General features: G+C 52.4%; 1 protein-coding gene across 7 annotated transcripts in view; it reads left to right on the top strand.

Annotated features, from left to right (window-relative positions):
• LOC122377105 (solute carrier organic anion transporter family member 5A1-like) overlaps positions 1-15,641 on the top strand; it is a 67,535-nt gene extending 51,894 nt beyond the window's left edge. For 4 of the 7 annotated variants that reach the window (XM_043357079.1, XM_043357088.1, XM_043357072.1 and 1 more), the window contains exons 6-18: positions 695-913; positions 1,691-1,804; positions 3,462-3,571; positions 4,149-4,396; positions 5,010-5,146; positions 5,640-5,777; positions 6,648-6,812; positions 9,081-9,279; positions 9,886-10,064; positions 10,427-10,604; positions 11,116-11,304; positions 12,313-12,461; positions 14,057-15,641. In XM_043357079.1, coding sequence (XP_043213014.1) covers positions 695-913; positions 1,691-1,804; positions 3,462-3,571; positions 4,149-4,396; positions 5,010-5,146; positions 5,640-5,777; positions 6,648-6,812; positions 9,081-9,279; positions 9,886-10,064; positions 10,427-10,604; positions 11,116-11,304; positions 12,313-12,461; positions 14,057-14,205 — 2,174 coding nt within the window. In that variant the 3' untranslated portion in view covers positions 14,206-15,641. Of the gene's footprint in view, positions 1-694; positions 914-1,690; positions 1,805-3,461; positions 3,572-4,148; positions 4,397-5,009; positions 5,147-5,639; positions 5,778-6,647; positions 6,813-9,080; positions 9,280-9,885; positions 10,065-10,426; positions 10,605-11,115; positions 11,305-12,312; positions 12,462-12,838; positions 12,990-14,056 lie in introns of all 7 variants that reach the window. The other 3 variants (XR_006255795.1, XR_006255793.1, XR_006255792.1) reach the window with 1 other exon arrangement.

Raw genomic sequence — 15,641 nt, 5'->3', positions numbered from 1 at the left:
CGTCACTGCCCACCTTTCTCTTAAACTGACGTGAAGGCCTGATTCGTGATGGACCATCTCGAGAGATGAACTTTGCGCAGTTTGCTGTCAAAACTTGAAATGTCAGATGGCGTCAGGTAATTGGTCTTATCCCTTTCAAATTATCCTCCCAATGGTTTTATGCCGACTGGGTTCAGCCCCTGGGCATAGCCGAAGGTAAAAAAAATCATACGGCTCAGCTATGGGCTGTTCTGTTATCAGCCCTTCTCTCGTGGAAGTTTTTCCCCCCTTTGCCTGAGTGAAGCAGCCACATTCTCCCACCGTTCCATTTGCTGTTGTACAGTACACCTGACAGAACACATACACTCCCACTTTTTTGTCCGCCTGGATCCATTAGCTGTGGCCGGTGTCGTTTTCCTAGCCTGCTGTCGCGGCCCGCACACACTATGCCCCAGCATCTACCTGATGGTCTACCCATCTCCACCGCGTCACCGGATCGCTTCTGTCCTAGATCCTGTCCCCACCAGCTGCACGGCCCTCGATCTCACGGAATCACGCGCCCCATAACACGAAATCGCCATCATCGAACTCACGAAGCGAGAGTCATGAATGTGATTGTGTATCTGTTCGTTTATCTTGCTACCGTATGACTCTAAATGACATTTTTGTTGTCTCCGCCGTTCTGACCCATTCTCTCTACTCTGCCTTTCTGCAGACCTGTCTCGGGACCTGGCGTCTCCTCCACTCTCTCCTCACAACAACCTGCACGGCCGGTGCGACAACTGCATTGACGGCACCATCAGCAACCTGCTGCCCGTGCTGATCTTCATGCTGGCTCAGCTGCTGCTGGGCTCGGGCGGTTCGCCGCTCTTTACACTGGGCACTACCTACATTGACGACCACGTGCCCCGGGAGAGCTCCTCATTCTATATCGGTCAGTAGAGGCAGATGAGAGAGGAAGAGAGAGAAAGAGAGAGAGAGAGAGTGTGTGTGTGTGTGAGAGAGAAAGAGAGAGAGAGAGAGAGAGAGAGAGAGAGAGAGAGAGAGAGAGAGAGAGAGAGAGAGAGAGAGAGAGAGAGAGAGAGAGAGAGAGAGAGAGAGAGGAGGGAGGGTGAGAGATGACGGGTTGATGAGTGGTGAGAGGATGAGATGGATAGAGCTGAGGAGAGCTAGGTGTGAATTGCTAGCTTTGACTGGAATGTTGAAATCCGGTGGGGTAATTGCGCTCGAGTCAATGATGGATTTGATTGTCCCAGCGGGTATTTGGTGTGGCCGCAGTGACTGCAGTGCGGGGTTTGATTCAGCTGGAGTCCCAGGAGATTCGCTGCACGGATCGTGCCATTGCGGCAGCCGTGTTGTGACAATCGATGTAGCTGGTGCTGAATTGGTATTTCGACACCGTATTGCGATGACTTTATTGGACGGGAGGATATTGCTGTTTCCTGTAACCTCTGCCTCAGATTAATGAATTGACCCAGAGCACTCAGCCCAGACAATATTGTTCCGCACTCTCATCGTGATGCTCACTACAGTATACTATACTTGAGTGTATGACTTCCGCGATATAGCTGGGAAAATATTGCTAGAATCACAGTTATTGGCGATCTTTATGTGTTACCTACTGATGTTTGAATTGTCTCGTCAAACTATTTCACCATTGCTAAGAAATGTTCGTCGTGTGACACCGTTCCAACTCTTTTCCACCCCACAGGCTGCATGTACAGTATGGTGGCGTTCGGGCCGGTACTGGGCTTCCTGCTCGGAGCCTACATGCTCTCCCACCACGTGGACGCCTTCTCCGGCATCCCACTACCTGATGATGCCGGTAAGACTTCATTTTTTCTCTATATTTCCACCAAACTCACTTTCTTTCGTCTTTACGTCAGGACGCGACAGGATCACTGAGTGCATTCAGAATACCGCTAGGTGCACACCATATGATGATAGTTTGTTGTCTATGAAAGCGTGCTATGATTTGGAGGGATGATGCGAAAATACAGTCACTCACTGTTGGGGTTTAGTGCCAGGGCTCTTATGTAACGTATTACGGACGGGGCTATTTCGGCCGTGTCGGCTGCCCGGTGCCAGCCGTTTGTTGTAGCGCAGCCGCCGGCGTCTCGACTGTGATGGGTGACCGGTTGGCGGTGACAGACGGTGATTTGTGCGCCACGCCGCCGAGTTTTGGCATAAGGTGGGGTCTGTCACATTCCATACTTTTGTCCTATACGACAAGGTTAAATGGCGACAGGCGGGACGAATTTTTTCTGTTTGGATTTATGGGTCACAATTTATTGCTTATTTATTTCAGTGACTTATATAAGCTAGTTGTTTAATAGACTTCCTCTCCGTTGACTTACTAACAAAGGCGGGTGGTTGTTAATTTATGACCCAAGAGTTATACGTTGATGGGGGTGTCGTGGGCTTTCTGGTTATTCTAACGATAGAAGTTTGATGTTTAGGGCTCTTTCACTTGACTTTTGCTACTCCTCAAGTTAAAGGGACTATCCCACCTTCTAAAATGTTGTTAAAACCAGTTAAATTGTGCCCGACTTTTTAGATTGGATGACCAGGAGCACGGTTCTGGCATTTATTTTTCATTAAACATCTTAGGCTTCCCATATTCCAAACACAAACTTTCAAATATGTGACGTCACAGCCCAAAATTGCCTCCTTCCCCAGGCCACATTACTGTCATAAAGCTGATTCTTTTTACTCTGTAGGCACCACAACAAAGTTCAGACCAAGTTTTAAGCGATTTTTCAACGAACAAACCCATTTAAATCAGAATGACTAAACGAGGTGACGTCACACTAACGGTCGCTCCATGTTGAAGATAGGGCCTTGTACAAGGCCCATTTTCAAATGAAGGGAACGAATTTCTTCAACACCAAGAGGCCGCGGGGGTTGCAACCTAGATAGATAGTGGTTTCTGAACCTCGCTGCAAACTTGGCTATCTCAACTCAAACCCCATGTTAAAGGTGGGATAGTCCCTTTAACAGGAAGGGCGTTGCACCGTTGCATTAATTTCAACCCGGATATCACATGGCTGCTCTGCAAGTTTGCAACTTTGCGCTTTAATGCCGTGTCGACATATCCGTCCTGGCTACCTACGCAATGACTGTCCGCTGGTGGAGCTGGGATCCAGGGATCAGGATTTCCTGTCCCCACTCAACACTGTCCATTGAAGTGCCCACCCACCCTCTGGGGTTCTTTGAAGCGTCCTATCCAGTCAGGCCTCTGAAGGAGGCTGAATTGTAACGTATTCAATTTTGCTCAGGCTGTTACGTAGGATTAGTTTGGAAATATTTTGCCGACATTCGGCGCATTTTAGCATGCGGCTTAGGTAATATTTGTCCTGCTTTCCTGTTTGCTGACTTTATTTGCAATGTTAATAAATAAAGTCATAACCTGAAACGAGACAGCGTACTGTTTGAACTCACCTGACCTGACCTGACCTGACCCGACCCGCCCTCTCCGGCAGACACATCGGACCCGCGCTGGGTGGGCATGTGGTGGGGCGGCTTCCTCATCTGTGGCATCGGCATGTTCGTGCTCGGAGCGCCCTTCTTCCTCTTCCCCAAGAGCCTGGAGGTGAGTGATGATCGAAAACGGACCGCCCGGGCATTGATCAATTCATGGCTTTGGTTTAAGGCTTACGCTTGAATTGATCTGTGATGTTTGATGTGGGTGTATTGCTGTGCTCTTAGAGCTTCAGCTGGTAAAGTGCAGCTGCGTGAATGGTTGCGTTGCTTGCCTGATTTCCACCTGCGTAATCCTTGCACTCCGTATCGTCTTACCAATCAAGCAGCCAGCTTAATGAGTTTCGTTTGCCATTAAGAGGCCCCTGCCCATAGGTTCCGGTTACAGGCAGGGGAAGCCAGCAATTATTAGGGAGAGGTTACCTGACGCCGCCAGGCACCCAGAATAACTCCTCGCACAATCAATTGACGAGAGCGGCACCGGTACTTGACCTGTGTTCAGCCAAGCCTGTCTCCTTCCACACCCCGCTGGCCTGGTGTGTTACCTGACGTCTCCATTGTGAGGAGAGACAGTTCCCGCTCCCCCGGATGTCATCTAATGTCACTTGACTGGGTGTCGCTCGTTCAGTGCCAGGACTTCCTGTTCTTACCCCACGTGTCCTGACCTGACCGACTGATTCTCGTTCCAGTGTGAGAAGCAGCGTGTCCGGGAGGAGGAAAAAGCCAAGGAGGCCAAGCGGCAGCACCGGGCCGCGTCACGTGGCTCCGAGGAACACTTCCATCATTTCCGGCAACGCCACGTGTCCGAGCACGAGCCGCACGGGCACGGCGGACACGTGCACGGACACGCGGCACGTGGCCACCGGCGCACGGCCAGCAGTAATGTGGTAATCGACCACAGCGCCAGCAAACAGGCCCACTTCAAACCGGGCCATCGGTGAGTGGACGGGACGGGTGAACAGAGGGAGAGGACGGGAGGAAGGACAGAGCGGGGGTGAACCGAGGGAGAGGTCGAGAGAAGGAAAAGAGCGGGAGCCGCTCCATCTGCAGCTGTCGCAGAGGTGACCCGGTGGGCGGATTTATGAGCCGGAGGGCGCCGGAGATCTAGTCTGTTTGTGGATCTTGGTCGGAGAAACTTTGGCGTTGGATGCGGTCGGCTGTCGGCACCAGATCGGCACTGTGCGGACTGTTAGTTTGGCGGGCCGCCGCTCGGCACCAAACATTTACGTCGGCTCAGGAAATGACTGTGGTCGGTGATCGCCGATCGGTACGGAGGAGGCTATAGTAGGCGCCTGCTGGCCGCTAACAGAGCCAGGCCTGCTGTTCCATCTATTTTATTTCTGCTCCCTTCGTCTCTTTTCCCTCTCGCCCTCTCGCCCCCCCCCCCCCCCTCTCTCTTCCTCTTCCTCTCCCTCTCCCTCTCCCTCTCTCTCTCCCTCTCCCTCTCCCTCTCCCTCTCCCTCTCCCTCTCCCTCTCCCTCTCCCTCTCCCTCTCCCTCCTTCCACGCCACTGTTGACCAATGTGACCATACTACCGCCCTCCCCCGCAGGCGGACTCTATCCAACCCGACTGAGCATGAATACCGCAGTCGGCTGCGTCACATGGAGCTGGCCGCCCAGCAGAAGGCGGCACAGGCCGAGCCGGCCAAGAACGTCTACACGGTGTCCCAGACGGCGCTGTCCAAAAGTACGTGTGCTTTACCGGGAGAGGGTTAACCCGAGTGGCTGGTTAAACTCGATAGTGAAGCTCCTGGTGTTGTGTTCCGGGGGATGCTAGCCCTGCTAGACTGAATCATGGACCGCGTCAAATCGAATAGGTCTGACTCAGGGAGTTTTGAGTCCCCGTCTGATTTTGAATGAGGCACTAGGTTTGCCTGTAAAGCCAAACATTAGCACGACAACCTCATTCAGCTTCACAAATGAGTCATTGCCGGGTCTTCTATCGACCTGGTGACCACTGACCACACTCTGGCTGGCGCCCGAGAGTTTAGCCCTAGCAGCTCAACTTAACCCGTACCTCCCAGCGCGCTTTAAATCGGTACTCAGTTTATCCGTGGGTTCCATATTGTTTATATTTTAGCTCAAGTACCTTCTCAAATACTGGAGCGGTAACTATTCTATTATTCAGCAAGTGTTCCGCTGTCTCTGCACCTCTCTAACGCCTCCTCTCCTGCTCACAGCCGGCCCACAGCGAGCGCTGTCTCAGAACAGTTTCCACCGCGGTCATCGGCGCACAAAGTCGAATGTGTCGCAGGTTAGCCGGGTCAGCCAGCACAGTGTCCGCTCGGCACGCTCCAACTACGGACGGGATGTCAAAGGTGAGTGACGATGGCGTCGGTGGTGATGGCATCCTCTGTGTGTGTAAGTGGATGAGTGTTTGGATGTGCACTGTAAAGTGTGTATGATTGGCATTTGGGCAGTGGGTAGGTGCGTGGGATGATGGGTAGATGTCGGTTCAGTGTGTGTGAGTAACTGTTCGTGTGGGTATGTACGGAGTGTACGGGTGTGTATAGCTGCGTATGCGTGTGCTTGTGTAGATTTGGGCGTTGGTGGATGCGTGGATACCGTTTTAGTGTGCGAGTAGGTTTGTTTGTTTGGTGTAGCTTTGTTGGGGCGTGTGTTGACCGGAGAGCCTTGTCGCCGGCTGGGTCATAACCCGGTGAGACGGGAGCCGTAAGACTATGGTGACCGCGACGCCGACGCCCTCACGCCTCTGATCAGTAAAAGCCGGTGATTCGGCCGGATGGGGCATAAAAGGGGCGCCGGCCGGCCGGCAGCGGCCCAGGTGGGATTGATAGCGTGCAGAGTTAGTGTCGGGACGGGACCGGCCGCCTCCCGCCGGGGGCTCGGCGCTGATGGGAATGTCGCGTCGAACGGCGCACAGTGATGAATTCGGGGCCGACAATCGATCCCTGGGAGACGCCGGCGGCGATGGCTGTCCGCCCGCGCTGCTGCGCCGTGACGAGGGATTGGTGGTGTGTCCCGGACGGGGACGCTTGATTAATTAGCGTTCATGATTAGATTTGAGTTGTGATTCAGAGGCATAGGAAACTGATGCCATGTAATTATCGGTTTATTATGCTTATGTTCTTTATGTATTCATTTTTATTGGATATTTTACTTCACGTGATTTTCAATATATCACATGACGGATGAAAGTCTCACGAGGTGTTTGTTTTCGCCGGCAGACCTGCCGAAGTCGATGTGGAAGCTGGTGTGTAACCCAATCTACGTGGTCACCTGCCTGGGCGCGTGCATGGAGCTGATGATCGTCTCCGGATTCATCGTGTTCCTGCCCAAATACCTGGAGACCCAGTTCAGCCTCAGCAAGAGCCAGGCCTCTGTGTTCGCGGGTGAGTGTCGGGAGCGGGCTGTGTTAGCAGTGGCGGGGTGTGAGGAGAGGGGAGGGGAAGCTGAAGGTGTGGCGAATGACGATGCGTGTAAAAGGGATGTGGGATCAAGTGTCCAGTTAACTGAATAACTCTGCAGTAGCGCTCTGCAGGACAACTGCTGAGCTGGTATTCTGGCTGGGAGTGTGACTGGGTTTTATAGCTGAACTCGCTGAACAAATTACAGTCTGGGCGTGGTGTGGTTTCGTAAGTTACTTTTATATCTAGTAAGCGAACTTTTTTTCGCCAAGGCATGGGTGGTTACGGAGCGAGCGAAGCGAGCGGAGTCTTACGTAGAATAACGGAAATTTCTGAGTATGAGCGGCCGGCCGGCCGGCCGGCCGTGGTCACGGTTCTGCGACGCTTATATCTCAGGAACCACTTGACGGATTTACATGCAGTAATTTTTGTAGGGTAGCTTCATTCCTTCTACCAAGTATTGGACTATTCCCGATGCATGTGGGTGACCCGTTATGCACGTGCCACGTGCAAAACGAAGAGGTGTCACTTTTGTAATTGTTGCAATATCTCGGTAACTACTGGGCCGATTGCGCTGAAAGTTGGCATGTAGGTAGGCACCCACTAGGCAATGCATATCCATGTGCCAGAGTTGGGGTGCTGCTGCACGTGCGCACGTGCAGGGGTCGATTCCAGATCTCGAGAACGGCTGGACCGATTGCGCTCAAATTTGGTACATGGTTAGGGACCAGTTAGTAGGGTGCCGTGCACAAGTCAGTTGGGACCCATTTTGCACGTGCGCACGTGCAGGGTGCCGCTTCCAGATCTCGAGAACGGCTGGGCCGATTGTGCTCAAATTTGGCACATCGCTAGAGACCGGTTAGTAAGGTGCCGTGCACAAGTCAGTTGGAGGTACCCCTCGCAATTTCGCACGTGCAAGGCCCACCCTCTCGCTCGCTCCGTTAATCGCCCCAAAAGGCGCTATACTGGTTTTATCAAGACCTTCTTGGGGTGTTCTCTGATATGATATGATGAGCAAAGCTGCGAACGGACCGCTGTTTTGATGCTCCACGAACAAACCTAGAATATTGACAGGCATCTGACAAGGTAATTGCAATGACAGCTGCACACAGTGCATCAAAAGCGGAACAGATTCCGCTCAGTCGACCAAACATTCACCAGCCGTTGGCGCTGTGATATTTTTCCACCTCGCTGCAACGCTCCTTTCTCAATGTGACAATAGCCAGATGTTGCACAACTTTGTAGTCTGCTAAAGAAAAAAATATATACTGGGCTGAATGTCAATCTGATCAGCTGCAGTCGTTGCAGTGGCTATCAGCAGAAAGTGTTAGTTTCACCCGCAGCTGGCGTAACTTCCTCTGAAGGCTTTTGATGGTTTAGCTCCGACTGAATTCTTCCGCACCAACCATAAATCATATATGGGTATTGGGTTGTAACCTACTCATTGACTCTTCATTTAAACTTCGTTGTCATAGAACCGTTTTATTGCATACAAAACACGTCTATTCTACACAGACCTTTCAAGACTTATTTCGGCCATGATTAATTCGCTCCTAGCCGTAATATATGGAGGCAAACTAGAATTCCTTCTCACTCATGCCTGCCGTAAATGCTGGCTAGATTGCCTATTTATCAAGTCGGCTTTGGTGTTGATCCATATGTTAACTTATAGAGGCATTAGTGTCAAATCGTGCCCGCAGCCTAGCTGCCTAACAAAACGATATTAACCCTGATATCTCTTTGAGCCAGCTGTGACTTCAGAGCGAAGACTCCGTGGCTCTCACTTACTGATGCAAATGCAGTTGGGGTCAAAGTGTCAACGCATCACATTCTCTGGCGAGCTCTACTTTGTATTCAGACCGAGCTTGTCTGATCTCTGTCCGCCTGACTGTTGTTATGTGACTTGTTTCCCTGTGACCTCTGTCTTCTTTTGATCGGGTCAGTCTGTGTCGGATGTCTTTTCGTCTACATTCTGTACCATTGCCCCTTTCCATTTACATTATTAGTTTCATCTCTTCTATCATTAATTCCCTCTCAGTTTTTCCTTCTAGTTCTAGCTATCCTGTTCAATACCCTTCTCCCCATTTTCTTCAATTTATTTTTCTCCATCTTTCCCTGAATCTATTTGTATATTCTGTCCTCCTTTTCGCCTTCTTTCCCACTTTTCACCTTCCCTGATAACTTCTTCCCGTTTCTCAGCCATGCCCACCTGACCTTTTTCGACCCATCTGACGTTTGTTTTCTTCTCTCCAGGCGGGATTGCCATCCCGGGCGCCTGCATGGGCGTCTTCATGGGCGGCTACATCCTGAAGCGTCTCCAGCTGCGACCCAAGGGCGCCGTCCAGCTGATCCTCATCTTCCAGATGATCTCGCTGGCAATGTACAGCGTCCTCTTCGTCGTCGGCTGCGACAACGTCAAGATGGCGGGCGCCACAGCCCCGTACTCACTCAGGTAGGCTGCCGGTGTCCGCTGCGTCCCCTCCCCCTCCCTCCGCCTTCGTGGTCCGCCGTGCGGGACGGAGCTAACGGCCTCTGTCGCCAATGCCATTCGAATGACACAGTCCGATATTGAATGAGTCCCCGGTGACTGTGGTCAATGCCGGCCCATTCAGTCGCCGCTAGGTCCAAAGGAAGGCGGCGACACGGCTGGCATACGTATCGGGAGTAATTTACGGTATCAATGCGGTGCTGTATTTGTTTGGAGAGAGAAGTGCCGAGCTGTAGATCAACTTGGACAGGTGGCTCGATTCAGACGGTAGGCGGCGTAATGATATCCTATTGAAATTCCTAGCGATAGTCAATGCTAAGACGGATGAAAAGAACTTCAGGAGACTATGCTTGCGAAGCTGACTGTTCAGGGTAGTTGACAGTCTATTCAACGCCAGTAATTCTTAGTGTTGTACTGCTGTTCTCAAAACTCAAACAATGGCGCTACTGTGTAGTGTGTACCACACGAATTTGCTATTGCCCCAGATCTGCAGTACACAGATCTGCAGTCAGTACACAGTTACGCATGCCACGGTGTAGCGCTCATCTGACCCCTCCCCTGTCCCGACAGCTCTCGTCAGAGCCCGGAGATGTTCAGCGTCAACCTGACGGCCAGCTGTAACTTTGGCTGCGATTGTGACCGGAACGAAGTGGAGCCCGTGTGTGGGACGAATGGACTGACATACTTCTCACCTTGTCACGCCGGCTGTACGACCTACAGCGCCGAGAGCAACTATACTAACTGCGCCTGTGAGTGTACAGCGCCGCCCGACGGCGAGTGTTAGTATTGGGAGTGATCGGCTGTCGCCGCTAGGTGGGAGGAGTGGTGCGACTTGTGTTGTAGAAAATGCCGAGAGCGTAAACCTGCCACCTCAGTTGATGCCTCTCTGTCACTAGATAGTAGATGATGCCAGTAATTTGGGCCACATGTTCCACTGGACAACAGGATTGATGGTGCACGCCGCCAGCTCCAATCATGCAGCCTTTTGGAACCCATTGTTATGCTGCGGCTACCCGGTCATCATGAGTCCCAGATTGTTCAAACCTCACCACCGTCGACAATGTTTGACATAATCTGTCTAGCCGTTGACCTCTCCCGTTCTCCCGCTCAGGTATAAACGAAGCTGGCAACTCGAGCAGCCAGTACGCCGAGATCACCATGGTGCCCGTCGCCACGCCTGGCTCTTGCTCGCGCGCCTGCTCCAACGCGCTGCCGTTCATGGTGCTGCTGTTTTTCATGACGTTCGTGGTGGCCATCACCCAGATGCCGCTGCTGATGATCGTGCTGAGGTGAGACAGAGGTGGCTGTGGAGGGTGGATGTCAGGGTGCCGGCCGGATAGTGGGGTGTGGTTCGCAGGATGCGCCTTTGCGTGGTGAAATGATTGGTATTCAACATTCGATCACAACCCGCAGAGCCATGTAGGACGTTTGGCAGTCGTACCCGATACCGAAGAGTGGTTCGGATAGGAAAGAGCTGTGAAACAAAACTTTAGGACCTGTACGGTCACATGCTTCACAATGTCGGGTGTTATGGTGGATCATCGATAGGTGTCGCTTGTCGGTGCGCCTGAGGAGCAGGGATGACGCTGAGGGTAGCGTTAGGGTGACTCTAAAATGCCACATAGCCGTGTGGGCTGTTTTGGTCCGTGAGCTCGTGCGCTTGTGCGGGTCTTGTTTACGATGTCGCGTGAAAAGTGTGGCTGTGAGTACCGCGATCTCTGACAGTGAGTGAAACAACAGTACGTGTCTTCACTTTTTCTCACCTTACCATGTTTTCGGTTATTTTTTTCTCTCTCGCAGATCGGTGGACGAGGAGGAGCGCGCGTTCGCGCTCGGCATGCAGTTTGTCATCTTCCGCCTGTTCGCCTACATCCCGTCACCGATTCTGTTCGGCAACGTGATCGACTCGACGTGCGTGCTGTGGAAGTCGCAGTGCGGCGAGCGGGCCGGGCGCTGCCTCATCTACGACATCGAGGTGTTCAGATTCAAGTGAGTCGGTTGGAACTTGGAAGTGACTGAGACGGAGTGATTGGGATACTGGGGATGAGGGGTCATGTTTTGGTTCATGTTAGTTCTAAGTGCTCTTTTAAATTTAAAAAAAAATGCTAGAAACCACATCGGCTTCAACATTTATGCATAGGTATCCGAAAATTAGAAAATGCTCACTATTCATCCAGACTCGCTTGGGATTGTCATAATATTGATGGAAATGTCTAAATACTGAGCTCGCTGATAAGAGCTCCGCAACTGCCTCTGCAGCAATAAGTGTTACCTTTCAGTTATTTCTTTTGAGCTTTACTATTCAAACAAATTATTATCGCACAAAATTGTTTCAACGGAGGCGTTTACGATTATTTGTAAACTTAAGCCTTTTTACCTCTCCTGCGCCCAGGCGCCATACTTATTATTAGAAAATCAATGGTTCCAGTAAGCGGACCCAAATATCACCAAACCTTAACCACCCCTGCCCCCTATCTCTACGACCCACTCATGGTCCCACTTACGGAGTGGCTCGTATCGGCACCTTTCTCACAACTGGCTGCACCGACTCTGACCTATCTGGAGCTGGGCTCGTTACGGTCGACCCGGGGGTAGCTCCGATATCGCTGCCGCGCCGGCCTGGCTCGCGTCTCTGGGCCCGCCAGGGGGGCCTCCAATGGCGACCGTGTGTCACGGGGCGGCTCGGCGGGGAGCCGATTAGAAGCGGCTCTCAGCCTGGCTTTGTCCGCGCCAATGGCGCCGTCCAATGGCGATTAATGGCCGGGAGGTCGTGCCGCGCTGGGTCGGCGAACGGGTGGGTCAGGCAGAGCCTGGTGGGAGAGCTGAGTGCCTCTCCGTCCTGCCGCGATGGAACTCGGCTTCGCTTGCGGCTCTGTGTGCCGGTTTCGCCGAGAATCGTTGATGCTAGCACCAAATTGTGCCGTGGTAAGATGCTGACATAGCCCACTGTCGTTAGCTGCTTGACGTGTGAAGTAACACATGGTGTTTCGTTTTCAGGTACGTGGGCATTTGTGCGGGCCTGAAGGTGCTCTCGCTGATAATCTTCCTGCTGGACTGGTTCATGATCCGGTGGAAGTACAAGCTGGACATGAACCACACCATGACGGTGGGCGACATCGTCAACTCCATCATCAGCGTAGATCGAGGTAGGGAATTCGGACAGGCGGTGTGACCTGGTATCAGCGCCGGTTAGCTTAGTTAGACAGCTTGGAAAACGTTTTGGGTGAAGAGTTGCACTCAGCATTAATTGTGATATGTTTTCTTTGTCAGATGCATTTTACGTAGAGTTTTCGATTTGGGATATTGCTGTGGAATTGTCATTTATACAACGTTTAGCGTCTTTGGATATCCTCCTCGGCACGCATAATTGTGATCCTATCCTGGATCGTTATCCCTAAACGTCGCTCGCCGTCCCTGCTCCTTCCCACCCATCCCTGTCCGGTTCCTGGCCTCTCGCCCCGTTCCTGTCCCTCCCACCCATCCGTCCGGTTCCTGGCCTCTCGCCCCGCTCCTGTCCCGCCAGCTCCGTTCTGCCATTTTAACGAGGACCGGTGGCTGGCTCGGCATCCGACGCACCGTGCCAACCGACTGATGACCCTATGAACCGCTGGAAACGAGAGAGGAAGGTTCGAGGGACCGCCCGTCCCGCCGCCGCGGTCGGCGGGACCATTCTGGTCAGTAGTCCCGGTCAGCAGAGCGTGTGTCCGTCTCCCTAGCATTATTTTATTATGTTACGAGACACGGTTGTCTTCTTTCTCCCATCTTTAGCCAAGTGGCGCTTTGAAAGAAGTTTGATGGTCGTTACTTACTTTGGTGGAGATATGAAAGCAAGCTTTCTAAGAGCTGCTTGTTCGCGTGCAATGTGATATCCCTGTGTGCTTTGTTAATTAAAAATCCTGAATTCCACCCAAAGTAGGATAAAAGGAAGATCAAATAGTTTGAGCCGCTCCGTTTGTTAAAACACAATAGGGTCCACCTGGCAGCCCGCTAAAATAGACAACGATCATAGTTTCAGAAATAGCTGGCCTTGTCTGGCGAAACCTTTTAGGTTTAATTGTGTTATTTTAGCCGCCTAATGTCTTTTCATTGAAACCATATGCTGCTTCCGAGCTGGCGAATTCAGCCGAGGAAATGGAATTTGTTTGTCACTTCGCTGTCGTATTTTCTCCCGCTTTTCGATCCTCAGAACATTTTTGCCAGGCTGCATCAAAATCAGCTCTCCAGCAGCGAAACGAAAACAAACTGCTCAAGAAAATGCATAGTGTAACACAAGTTGTAATAGGCTTGAGAATATCCCAGCGCGGCTGTTTTGTTTTTAACTTTGATTTAAAATCGTCGTTTTGAAAACCACCGAGTTCATTAACTCCCACGCTAACGCATTGAGGCACATTAACTGACCATTAACCTTCGACTGATGAGCTTAGGTTAGATATGTGGGTGGCCCAGCGCGCCACTTTTGATATAAATATCAGACATCATCATCGCCAGCAGCCGTGGCATTTAGAAGCTGACATTTTGGTCACGTTTGTGCCGGTGATGAGCCGCTGCCGTTTTCACCCTCTCCGCCAACGCTGCACCTCATCGCCTTGATCACTTCCGTATACCCAGTCCTAGAATATCCTGATGTAGGTAATTGCGGATGCCCTCCTTGCGCCCTCTCTATCCTTAGACTCTCCTTCCTTTCTTCCCACAGGGTACTGTGAGGATGTGAACTCCTTGTAACTCCCCTCACCTTCCTCAGGTTACCGTGAAGTGGAGGTAGACGAAGCTATCGAGGAGGAGGAGCGGCTAGCCTGCGGTGACGAGCCGCTGGCTCCCCGCGGATCCATCGACTCCTGCGACTCGGCGCTGCTGGGTGACGACGAGCACACGGCCGTACATGGTGTGTGAACGCGCTGGCCGCGGCGCCCCGCTTCTCTCTGTGATCTGACGCCGCGCACCGGGGCGCGACCGGTGACCGGCGAAGGGCGACGCCCGCCACGCGGTGGCAGCTCAACTGGGGTGTCCGGCGCGCCGTGTGTGTGGGAGGAGGGTGTGTGCTGAGCGAGAGAGCGAGCGAGTGAGCTGCGCACCTCTCAGTATTGGTCCCGCGCCACACGCACACTTTACGACGGCAGGGAGCGCGCGCTGACGTGACGTAGAATCGCAGCTGGGCCGTGCGTGGGTTCCGCTAGCAACATGCCTTACCCATAGATTATTGTTTTATAGATGACAGAAGAGGCAAATTGTGTTGGTTATACATATATGCGTCGATTGGTGATGAAACGCTGTGCCGTGTGGCCAAAAATCACGTCCATGTGTGAGGTGTTCAGAGCACCCTTTGCACGTGATCTGTATTGATGGATCTGTGTTAATGTGGATGACAATGTTGGGGAGGCTGAAGGCCTGCAAGTCGCCGGTCGTGGATGGCTTGTTGGCGCAAATGGCGACGAACTAGGCGCGTCGGTGGCGATCAGTGGCGCAGTAGTGTTGTTGGTGTGTCAGTGAACCGTCTTCTTTCCCGCACAGAAATCTCGCTGTTTCTCTTCCACCACACGTGTTGTTCTGCACGTGCTCACAGTCACAGGTAGCCTACATGATAGCCTGGGACGCTTGAAAGCCTACTGAGCTGCAGCGCCCGCCTAAAAACCCAACTCACAGTCACAGTTGTGAGCAGTCTGTCAGTCTGGCCGTCCGCGCTCTCTCTTTCCAGGCGGGTCCGCGCGGCCCGCCTACGTCTGTCCGTCCGGGGTCTCTCCGCCACTCTGCCTCAGCCTCCTCACTCTGTCCGCGGGCCGCCCGCTCTCTGTCTCCTCTGTAGCTGGGGCCGTTTGTGGGGGGGGGGGGGGTGTAAATGACCCCGGTGTCGCAGGTCGGGGAGGGGCGTGGGTGGCCGCTGGCGCCCGCCACCCCGGCCTGCTGCCAACCTGTGGAAGAGACGCGTAATCAGCTGACGGCCGCCGCCCTGGAGCGAACAGCGAGCGGTGCAGAGCGTGAGCCGGCCCCGGGCCGCGCCGAGCGTGAACGCTCCGAAAAACCGCCGGTGGATCCGAATTGTGGGCAGTCAGAACAGAGATATATAATGCCGTAGTCTTGTATTTATTTATTTTGACGGCTAGCTCCAGGACAGTATTACGTGTAGAACATAGATCACCGCGGTATGTTGATTCATGTTGTGAAATTAGTGGCCGATGTTGTGTACTGTACGCAGTTCTCTTATGTCAACCAATCAGATGCAGAGCTGGTTATATGTTATTATTTATTGTACTTAATGCGACGACATCTTAGTTTTCCACTAGCATCGATGTCATACGATATTGTGTTGAAAAATACATAGCGTGGTATAA

This window comes from Amphibalanus amphitrite, unplaced genomic scaffold (genome assembly GCF_019059575.1).
Source record: "Amphibalanus amphitrite isolate SeventyFive unplaced genomic scaffold, NRLGWU_Aamphi_draft 000043F_arrow, whole genome shotgun sequence".
NCBI classification, from domain to species: domain Eukaryota; kingdom Metazoa; phylum Arthropoda; class Thecostraca; order Balanomorpha; family Balanidae; genus Amphibalanus; species Amphibalanus amphitrite.
Note: the sequence above shows the minus strand (reverse complement) of the source record. Positions and strands in the feature narration are given on the sequence as shown.